Source organism: Amblyraja radiata, unplaced genomic scaffold (assembly GCF_010909765.2).
Source record: "Amblyraja radiata isolate CabotCenter1 unplaced genomic scaffold, sAmbRad1.1.pri scaffold_839_ctg1, whole genome shotgun sequence".
Taxonomy (NCBI): Eukaryota; Metazoa; Chordata; class Chondrichthyes; order Rajiformes; family Rajidae; genus Amblyraja; species Amblyraja radiata.
Window position 1 is genome coordinate 1 of NW_022630843.1, and position 11,161 is coordinate 11,161.

Genomic DNA, 11,161 nt, shown 5'->3' on the forward strand with positions numbered 1-11,161 from the left:
TCACGCAGCCACCCTCTGTGGCTCCGGTTTCAACGCACTAGGAGCTTGGAGAACTAGCTGGGAACAGACTTCCCGACCTCCTCAATTCACTGTTGCACCAAACACCACAGCCACACCTGGCTCGGACATGCCCTGGAACGAGTGGGTTGCCCTGAACTGGCTCCGTACAGGGGTCGGCCGGTTCAACACCAACATGCATCGTGAAGTCTTCATTTTCGAGAGGTGAATATACGTTTGAAAAAATTCACTCGCCTCTTCGCCTGCAAAACAGAAACTGATGTCAATAGCTAATTAACATCAACCTAATACAGGTGTCAGAGTTTATGCGGAGAAGGTAGGAGAATGGGGTTACAAAGGAGAGATAGATCAGCCATGATTCAATCAAGGAGTTGACTTGATTGGCCACACGACCTAATTCTTATCCCATCACTTATGAACCTCAACTAATTAGTTCTTTCAGAATTAAACTAATTAGTAAAATGCCAAGGTACAGATGTGAAGATTTGTTTTTACTTATCATGTTATAAAGATCCGCGTTATAATGTACGAATGGGTGGCAGCGGCTTCAATACTATGGTCCAAATGAATGCACTATTCTATGAGCAAACAAGCAATGTAGATTCCTTGGTGAACTATTGGACAGGAGGTCTAGATTCTAAACAATCCTCTGTCACAGTCAATCAGAAAATGACAGTGCTTCCATGGTTAGTCTTGGATTCCTTGGTGATGGGTGACGTATCCATTCTTACACTATACAGCAAGCTGAAGGTGGGGAAAGATGAACCTTCATCAGCTGTTTTTTCCTGCTCTCTGTATTCCTAGAAAGGTGTCTCTACATTTAAGAATTTCTTTTGGTTAAGATGAGATAACTAAATTTATTGCATTCATTTGGAGATTTGGCTTTCACCTTGGCCTGTATTCACTGCACTGTTTCATACCGAAACAGGGAGATTAGAGATATGCATTTGGAAACCGATTCGCGTGAGTGCGACATGAGAGTAACTCAAACACCTCATGTCTCGCAGGAGAGGAATTGTTGCTGGGTGAGGGGAGGGGCACCACGTGCAGACATCGAGGCTGGAAAATGAAACCAGGGCAGGTTTTCTGTGTTGATGCCTGAATCACCCACTCCAAACCGATGTACTATGTATCCTATTTATTAGTTAGTATGTACATGGAAGCAGGTTTTCCAGAGTTGCCCTGTTCACTGGGGTGGGGTGTTAGGGGCACGATGCAGTGTAAAACATCAGAAAATTAGACTACAACTAGAAAACGATGAATTGATAGGCAATACACACCTTCCGTGCCACCACCACCTTTTCAATTGAGTCATTCTCAAAAGCCTCTTCATATTCCTCGTATGTTTCATTTTCAATGGTTTGCTTCCTGGGCGCTGGTCTGACATGTCTGGAAAGAAAACAGCAGTATAAACAGTAACACAGTAGCCCCACCTTCTCAAAGAAATGTCATCGATACCAAGGGCTGGGAAGAACAAAGGAGGAGGAGAAATTATTTTCACTCTGCAAATTATGACCTAGGTTATATTCCCTGAAAAAGGTGGTAAAAATGACTCAATGATAATATATATTTTTTAAACAATTCAAAAGGCGCATGTCAGAGGAAAGGGGGGAGCATTAAGTGGATAAATCGTTCAGTGCTAGTACAAGCAGAATTCTGTAATTCCACATGGTTCGTCAGATTCTATCAAGTAACAGTGGGGGCAGAATTGCTGCCTTACAGCGCCAGAGACCCAGGTTCAATCCTGACTGTAGGTGCTGTTTGTGTGGAGTTTGCAACTTCTCCCTGTTACTGCGTAGGTCTCCTCCGGGTATTCTGGTTTCCTCCCACATCCCAAAGACGTGAGGGTTTGTAGGCTATTTGGATTGGTTAAAATTGTAATTTGTCCCTCGAGTGTAGGATTGCGCTAGTGTATGGGATGATTGCTGGTCGGCGCAGACTCAGTAGGACGAAGGGCCTGTTTCCACGCTGTATCTCTAAAGTCCAAAGTAACTAACGTGTTTCTTTTAACAACCTTGGAAGAATAAGATGTCATTAGTGCGTCCAAAGACTAATGACATCTTATTTTTCCAAGGTTGCTAAAAGTGATGGGCGAAATGGATGTGCCATCCTAAAAAGGATCGTATCTCAGATATGTTTCTGGGAGTGGGCGCGTTCTTGATCGCATCAACTTTAACCTTGATGGGGTGTAGACTATCCTTGTCCATCTTATGACCCAAGTACTCTACCTAGTTCTGAAAGAACTCACACTTTTGTGCCTTCACTCTTACACTGTGTGTCTCAAGGCGTGTGAGTACCACTTCCAACCTTTCATCATGTGTCTGCCTGCCAGGGGCTGAGATGAGGATGTCATCCAAGTAACACACCACACCTTCAATTCGGCTAGAATGTGTGTCATAAACCCTTGAAAAATCCCAGGGACTGATGATATGCCAAATGGGAGCCTATTGAACTGAAACAATCCAAATGCGTGTTGATAGTCAGCTTGGATTTAGATTCTCCCTAAACTAATCTAATCTAAAACAAAGCAAATGAAAGCCGTTGAGCCATTGGCAACAGAATGTCCTCCTTTAACCAGACGGATTCTCCTTCGTCAAGGAGTTGAATAATTTGTGGCTCTACGACACCACCCTATGGAAATTGACTGCCGTGTTTGCTACCATCATCGACACTTCAAACGTTGTTTGCTGGCCAAAGCATCAAGGGATAATCCCATTTGATCGTATGGCACAATAGAAATGCACCTGATATCCCAGTTCAAGTAGAACCAAACCTTAGCTCAGCCAATTCATTCTTGCAGGACGGATCTTGCTCTCTGCGCTCCTGCTGTGTTGATAGTTGAATGCTTTCCAGTTCTTCCTTTTTCTGCAAAATGAAAATAGTGCTCAATCTTTATACACACATGAATGCAAAACAAGATTACAACATATCTTTGCTGTGTCCATCTTGGAATCTTTTAAATTAAAAAATAAATAATACACAGATATTTAGTCATCATATGCATCCTGAGGAACAAGTCCCACCAATGAGCAATGTCATGGCTTCATATTTAGTCCCTTGAGATTTAGTATCCTGCTCAATTTATAATTGTTGCAAGGGCTTGTTTCCGTGCATGTCATTAGTACTCTGAAAATGCTCTTTAAAAAGTCCCTTTGTTTAAGGGTTCTTTAAGGGACTTTGTTTAAGCTGTCCTTGTGCAACTATCCATTGCTCTTTAAAGATGGATGTCTCAGTCTCAAGGTTTATTTGCTGTTGCTTTTGCAACAACTTCAACTGATTATCCTTCAAAGACAGGATCTGTTTAGCTCCTCCCTGTACTGAACCAACTGTGCTTTTAGCAGCGCGTTGTCAGAATTAAGGTCATCCATCTGAAGCTGTTGGGAGATATGCTGCCAATGTGATCATCGGTGCACTGGCGGCAGGTCAACCATCAATAGAGTAGTTGTTGACATCGGAAGCATTGGAGAAGTCTAACAGTTTAACTATTGCTCAGTTTACATCTTCACTTGCTGTACTTTGGCCAGAAGGTATAAAACACGAGAATGTTCTTCTGTTTGTGACAAAAGTTTTATTCCCTCATAAATAATAGTATCCTAAATATTAATAGAAACGTTTACTTCCTTGCACATGAATTCACAATATATTTGTACCAAGGAACAACAAAGTTGCTGTATTAACAACCCTTTAAGTTTCCCAAATGTAGTTACTTGGTATCAAGCTAAAATGAATTCACCAATGTTCTACTAATTAACGCTCTACTAAGCGTAAAATGTTGAGTGAACTCAAGCATTAAATTTACACCGATATATAAAATCAAAGTTTAAATTGAACGTGTCAGACTGAGTACATACCATAAGCGTTTGGCCAGCTGTGGTCTGCTTTGTCCATCCTTGACCCTGTCCTTGTATCTGAAGATCCCCCACTTCCTCCTCCAGCTCCTGCAGTTCTGAGATCAAATCTGGATCGGAGCAGAACCAGTCATCCTCAATCAGTTTTGTGCCACAGGAAGACACGTCGTTCAGAAAGACAGCATGAACACAGACACAATATGGACTGATTGGACCCTGGTGACCGTCGCTGCCTTGTGGCTTCTCCAAGTTAAGATGTTAGTTTCTGACTGGGCTAAAACACCTTGCAGCTGGCTTTAATTTTAAAAGCTTGCAGTAACAAAGCTAAATTAACATCACTTATCACAGAGACAACTGTATAGATATAATTTCAGTATTTGTTCAGGAGAGGCAGATTTGTAATTTAACCTGCAAATCCATTAATAAACTGAGTGAAGCCTGTGTCGTGGCCATTTGGACAAAATGGTAAGTGTTCTACATTTGCAATTACCAATGTAAATATAGGGGACAAAATAAATCCTTTTGCATTGAAAAATTATAAGGAAGTTTGGTTCATTTTACTTACATCAGATAATGGATGGAATAAACTATGGGTTAAAACAGTGTTCCCTTTCATTACTAAATAGTCCAAAGAGTTGTACAGCACAGAAACATGTCCTTTTACATTCAATGTGTCTGTGCCGACTATCATGCCATCTAGTTTAACCCCACTTGCCCGTGTTAAATAAACCTCCTAGTCTTTCAGTGAAACTTGCGTATTCATAAAAACTCACTCTAAAGTATGTAATAGGAAATTTAACTGCATGTTTAATGCAGAGCTAAATGTTATAACTAAATAATTCAATGAAAGTATAGTTTAGTTGGGGTTTAGAACAATTTTGGAAAATGAGCAGTAACTTTAACTGGATTCTACTAATCATTTTAGTACATTACTAGGGCATTCATTTCATCAGGTCGAAACATGGTAGGCAAGTGCAGAAGATTTGGGCACATGTAATGCAAGGTGGGCTAGCCAGTTGGATCTAAATAGGAGGCAGTGATGGAAGGATGTTTTTCTGATGGGAAATCTGTGATTATTGTGGTACCACAGGGATCACAGCTGAAATGTCCGTTGCCCGAGCGAGGAGATTTGTCCAAGGTCATAGCAGGATATAGATGAGATGGAAAGTTGGCTGGAGCACAGACAGATATAATTTGGGAAGTAAAAATGGTTGTAGAACAGGTCAGGGCACTGATGAATGTTGATGAATAGAATCTTAGAAGTCCAAGTCCAAAGTTCTCAAAATTTAGCAGGGCAACAGACTGGTGAAGAAAGCATATGGCATGGTTGCTGTCGTAGGTGTGGGTATGGAATATAATAGCTGGGATGTTTTATTGCAACTTTACAAAACACTAGTTAGGCCACACTTGAAGGGTTGTGTGCAGTTCCTGTCAGCACACTATGTATGAACTGCAGAGGCTGGTTTACAAAAACAGACACAAAGTGCTGGAGTAACGCAGCATCTCCGGTAACATGGGAAGGCGGCGTTTCAGGTTGGGCCTCTTCTACTGTCTGATCAGCGATAGATTTGGAGAAAATGGAGAGAAAATTCACAAGGATGTTGCCTGGATTGGAGAACTTTAGTTATGGGGAGAAACTGGATGGATGGGGCTCTTTTTCCCTGGAGTGAGAAAGTTAAGGAGTGACTGATAGAAGTATGTAAGATTATGTGAGGCAGGGTAGAGAGCCAAAATCTTTTTACCATGGTAGAGTTCCAAAACAAGAGAACATAAGTTTAAGGTAAGAAGAGGAAGTTGTAAAGGCGATCTGAGGGAAAGTTTATTTCTCTCCCCCGAGAGGGCTTTGGATCTGGAACTTGCTGCCAAAGGAGGCAGAATCAAATGCAATTAAAACATTTTTAAAGTAATTTTAGACAAACACGTAATAGGCAAAGCATAGAAGGAGACATTTATAATGCAGGCAAATGAGATAAGTGTAGATGGGAAACAAAAATCAGCATGGACATGGTGAGATGAAAGGCCATTCCTGTGCTGCACAACTCAGATTCTAAATACATCATCTTACTAGGCAAAATATTTTGAACCATCTGTTATCAACATAAACTAATTACGGAAACAATTCAGCATTGCTGTCAGTAATTATAAGAGCCATGAGAGGCTTAAAGGTGTAAAAGAACCAAGGACTAAACGATTCACAAATAAAAGAAAGCTTGTCGCAGCTAACAAGCAACATTTGTTCTGATCAAATGGATGGAACAAGGGGAGAAAATTCAGCCAAAACAAATTTTCAGGGTACAGAATTCACTATTGTGCAATGGTAAAGGTTGCATAGGAAGGTGGGAATGATCAATGGCAAATCATATTCCACAGTAATTGCACATCGACACTTCTGAGCAGGGTATGTTCTAGAGTCACAGCACAATTTAGCTAGTGAAGTGCCTTTGTCTCGACTGAAATATTGACAACAGATCCCAAAATAGAGGTGCACTCAACTTTCAAGTCATCAAGATCAAATCAAGTCATTCACTTCTTAAATATTTTAAGTTAAAACAAAGTAAACTGTATGGTTCGTTTAAGAGAGAACCAGAGAGCACCACAATTTACCTTCTTTTTTTTCTTCAACTTGATTCATCTTTAATTCCATCACAGTCCACTTATTGTTGTCATGGCTCGGTGTTGGTTTATAATCCGTTTCTTGCCACTTCACCAGTTCCTCTGCAGATTCAGATTCACTTATCTACAGACACATTACACACAAAGCAACATCATCCACTCATCTAACTGGCCAATTAGATGCTTGATGCCATAAGAAACAGAAACGCTTCGGCATGATACAAGAGTAATGATTCTCTATGTTTGCCTCCGGGACATATTTAATTAACAAAATAGCAAGCTGATTTGAAGTTTAGAGTTATTCGGCAAGACGACCAGAGGTGGAATAAGCATTAAAAAAGGAACATCATGGTGAAAAATATAGTTTTAAAAAGTTTACCATTTTTTATTCTCTGCTGGAAATGATTTGATGATTTCAGTGATTTTGAGATTTAAGTAAAATTATTTTAATTGTCTTTAAGATAAATGGACCTATGGGCAATGAAGCACTGACTTGTTCCTATTAATGTACACCTTCAAGACATATTGTTACGTCATTAGAATTGCAAGTTGTAGATTTGGATAATTGGAAACTTTTATTACGTTAAAAAATCAGCCCTTGAGCCTTATTCATTCTATCACATGATCATGTCTGATTTGATCTGTGATCTAAACATTGACCTAATCCCCATAACCCTCAACTTCCCGCAGTGTAAAATTCTAGCTGGCTAACCCTTGAATATACTGAATGGTTTCTCCACCCACAGCTCTGGAGGGTAAAGAACTCAAAAGATTCTCAACCATCAGAGGAGAAATGTCAAGTACTTTGGATCCGTCTTCACTGAGGAGGATACAAGCAATCTTCCTGATGTACTAGTGGCCAGAGGATCTCTGGTGACGGAGGAACTGAAGGTAATCCACATTAGGCAGGAAATGGTGTTGGGTAGATTCCCGGGGCCTGATGGTCTGCATCCCAGGGTACTTAAGAAAGTGGCTCTAGAAATCAGGACGCATTGGTGATAATTTTCCAATGTTTTATAGATTCAGGATCAGGTCCTGTAGATTGGAGGGTAGCTAATGTTATCCCTCTTTTTGAGAAAGGCGGGAGAGACAAAACAGGGAATGATATACCAGTTAGCCTGACGTCGGTGGTGGGGAAGTTGCTAGAGCCAATTATAAAAGATCAAATAGCGGCACATTTGGATAGCAGTAACAGGATCGGTCCAAATTAGCATGGATTTACGAAGGGTTTCATGCTAGACTAATCTGTAATTTTTTGAGGCTGTAACTAGGAAAATGGACAAGGGAGAGCCAGTGGATATAGTATACCTGGACTTTCAGAAAGCATTTCATATAGGTCCCACATGGGGGATTAGTGGGAAAAATTAGGGCACATGGTATTAGGGCTAGAGTGCTGACATGGATAGAAAATTGGTTGGCAGACAGGTAACAAAGAATAGGGATTAACAGGTCCCTTTCAGAATGGCAGGCAGTGACTAGTTGGGTACTGCAAGACTCTGTGCAGATATTTACAATATACATTAAAGATTAAGATGAAGGGAATCAAAGTAATATTAGCAAATTTGTAGATGACACAAAGCTGGGTGGCAGTGTGAACTGTGAGGAGGATGCTTTTCAGGGTGCCGTTATCCACTTTGGTATCAAAAACAGGAAGGGTGATTACTATCTAAATGATGTCAAGTTGGAAAAAGGAAAAGATCCTTGTTCATCAGTCAATGAAAGTAAATATGCAGCAGGCAGTGAAGAAAGCGAATGGCATGTTGGATAACAAGAGGAGTTGAGTACAGGAGCAGAGAGGTCCTTCTGCAGTTGTATAGGGCCCCAGTGAGACCACACCTGGAGTATTATATGCAGGACATTCTTGCTATTGAAAGAGTGCAGCATAGGTTTACAAGGTTAATTCCCAGGATGCCGGGACTGTCATATACTGAGAGAATGGAGCGACTGAGCTTGTTTAGAAGGATGAGAGGGCATCTTATTGAAACAGATAAGATTATTAAGGGCTTGGACACGCTAGAGGCAGGAAACATGTTCCTGATGTTGGGGGATTCCAGAACCAGGTGCCACAGTTTAAGAATAAGGGGTAAGCCATTTAGAACGGAGACGAGGAAACACTTTTTCACATAGAGAGTTGTGAATCTGTGGAATTCTCTGCCTCAGAAGCGGTGGTGGCCGGTTCTCTGGATACTTTCAAGAGTGAGCTAGATAGGGCTCTGAAAGATAGCAGAGTCAGGGGATATGGGTAGAAAGCAGGAACGGGCTACTGATTGGGGATGATCAGCCATGATCACATTGAATGGCGGTGCTGGCTTGAAGGGCCGAATGGCCCACTCCTGCACCTATTGCCTATTGTCTATTGCAGCTTTGAAGCCAATCCTTATCCTGAGGCTATGCCCTTTAGGTCTAGACTAAAGGACATTCTTTTTGGAAGGAGATGAGGTAACATTTCTTTACCCAGAGGGTGGTGAATCTGTGGAATTCTTTGCCACAGATGGCGGTAGAGGCCAAGTCAGTGGATATTTTTAAGGCACAGATAGATTCTTGATTAGTACAGGGGTCTGAGATTATGAGGGGAAGGTAGGAAAATGGGGTTAGGAGGGAGTAATTGATCAGCCATGATTGAATGGTGGGGTAGACTTGATGGGCCGAATGACCTAATTCTACTATTCCTTATGACCGTATAATATTAATAGGCAAGTCTGGAAATACTCTGTTGCTTCCCCAACCACACCAGCTAATTCAGTAAACTTTCTCCATGTCCAAGGTGTGTGGTAATGCATACAGAAACCATCTGGTGTGGAAGCAAATAGCACCCCTCAGATGCAAGCATCAAGCCAAAAAGTAAGGATGATGATAGAAAAGAGCAAAACAAAATTTACTTAAATGACCCATTTTAAACAAAAAATCTGAATAAGCAACATAAAATTATTTGTAAAATGCAATGTAATATTAATTAGCAGGATACTTGAGACTCTTGAATCTGTGCAGAATGCGCACACTTGGAATTAAGATTGTACGTGGGGGAATTAAATGCATCACAAATTCTCCCAACCTGGGAAGCTGCTCCCTTGGTAACTTGTTCTAAACCTACTTGCATGTTCTGGTATTGCTCTTCATATGTTTCCAATATTTTTTGAAGCTTCTCTGCAAGAAAACACGCATCACCATTTAAATAAAGAGAACGAGGAAGAGTCCCTGACCTGAATACATCACCCATTATTTCTCTACACAGATGCTGCATGTCCCGCTGACTTATTCCAGGTTTATGTGTCTATCTTCAGTTTAAACCAGCAACTGCAGTTCCTTTACACAAGAGAATGAAGGATCTCTAACCAAATAACCCTTCCATTCTCTATCTCCCCGTCTCTCCCCCACCCTAGTCCTCTTGCTAATTTCACCATTTATATTCCTTCATGAGCACCTCATCCCCAGCCAACAATGGACCATTGTCAGCTCCACCCCCCCCCCCCCCCCCCCCTCACCCCGAGTCATCGATGCGGGCTCTGCTTTATTCTGTACCTCCCCATACCTCTAATTTCCCCCTCCCTGACTCTCGGTCTGATGGAGGGTCTTGATCAGAAACAACACCTATTCGTTTCTTCAGAGATGCTGCCTGACCTGCTGACTCGAGCATTTTGTATCTATCTTCGGTGTAAATCAGCATCCCCAGTTCCTTCTTACCCAATGAAAGTCATACTATACACACACCATTTTGTGCCTCGACGTATTGTGGCCAGTTCACTTTTAGGTGTAACTGGTCGTCCTCCTCTTCATAGTCAATCTCCGCATCTTTGTGCTCCAGCAGCAGCTTCTGAGCAGAAACAAGCTGGGTAGAAATAAGTTTAGTGTCAATTAAAGCCAAGGGATTTCTAATGGTCTGTGAAATAGCCACCATTCAAATTCTAGATTAAATATTTTGCTTTATGACTGTACAGGCAGGTAAGACTGGTGTAGATGGGGCATGTTGGTCAATGTGGGTAAGTTGGGCTGAACGGCCTGTTTCTGAGCAGTATGACTCTCGAAATAATTTTAGCATGCATTATACTTTTAATGTGCCACTGCTGACACCTCCATTCTACCACAACTATTTTATGATTGAATTTTCCTGCAGGCTCGCATCTATCCCATGTCACTTACTCTTCAGAAAGGGGTTCTACACGGAATGGAGTGAGCAGTGAAATGTAGGGAAGCATTCCTTCATACAGTTGAGCCCAGATTAAAAATATACAATGTACATAACTAACTATGTAAACAAAAATGTTTAAATTGCTTCCTACAATGCTTCAACAACTCACGGTATATCAAACCATCAATTTTCCTTTTTTGAAAAGATGAAGTCATTTCATTCCAGGTAAATGGCAAACAGATCAATATTCAGTTAATCGTCACCAGGTGCAAGGGACTTATATTTGGGGTACCTGTACATTGTCCAGCTCCTCTTGGATCTGCTCGATTTTAGACAGGTATGAAGCTTCCATTGACAAGGAACTGTCCTCTGATCTTACAGCCTCTTGGTACAGAAGCGTCACTTGGTCTTTAAGAAAGAGAAAGGAAAAAACACCCATAATTATCTGATATTTGTTGTAAATAAAGCAATACCTCCACAGTTTGCAATTTTTTCCACTGTTGGGATAAAACGATGAGACCTACCAGTGAGAACAATGCATTTCGACGTCTGCGGA

At 41.2% G+C, this 11,161-nt stretch overlaps 1 protein-coding gene and 1 long non-coding RNA gene across 2 annotated transcripts; both read right to left on the reverse strand.

Moving 5' to 3' along the window:
• Window positions 1-62: 62 nt before the first annotated feature.
• LOC116970396 lies at window positions 63-2,882 on the reverse strand. Its single transcript, XR_004411130.1, has 3 exons — window positions 2,792-2,882; window positions 1,299-1,407; window positions 63-260 (listed from the first exon to the last, which is right to left on the reverse strand). It is a non-coding gene; the product is annotated as an uncharacterized LOC116970396 (long non-coding RNA).
• A 420-nt stretch (window positions 2,883-3,302) lies between these two features.
• LOC116970397 (myosin heavy chain, clone 203-like) lies at window positions 3,303-10,957 on the reverse strand. Its single transcript, XM_033017052.1, has 6 exons — window positions 10,898-10,957; window positions 10,188-10,305; window positions 9,571-9,623; window positions 6,471-6,603; window positions 3,870-3,976; window positions 3,303-3,392 (listed from the first exon to the last, which is right to left on the reverse strand). Exons 1-6 carry the CDS (start codon window positions 10,955-10,957, stop codon window positions 3,303-3,305), a joined length of 561 nt encoding a protein of 186 aa, XP_032872943.1.
• Window positions 10,958-11,161: the final 204 nt, after the last annotated feature.

Coding starts and splice junctions, on each gene's coding strand:
- LOC116970397 (XM_033017052.1), bottom strand. CDS start 10,957: ATGGAAGCTTCATACCTGTCTAAAATCGAGCAGATCCAAGAGGAGCTG. Junction 10,306..10,897: donor AGGAGCTGGACAATGTACAG/GTACCCCAAATA, acceptor ATTTCTACCCAG/CTTGTTTCTGCTCAGAAGCT. Junction 6,604..9,570: donor AGCAATACCAGAACATGCAA/GTAGGTTTAGAA, acceptor ATGTGTCTGTAG/ATAAGTGAATCTGAATCTGC.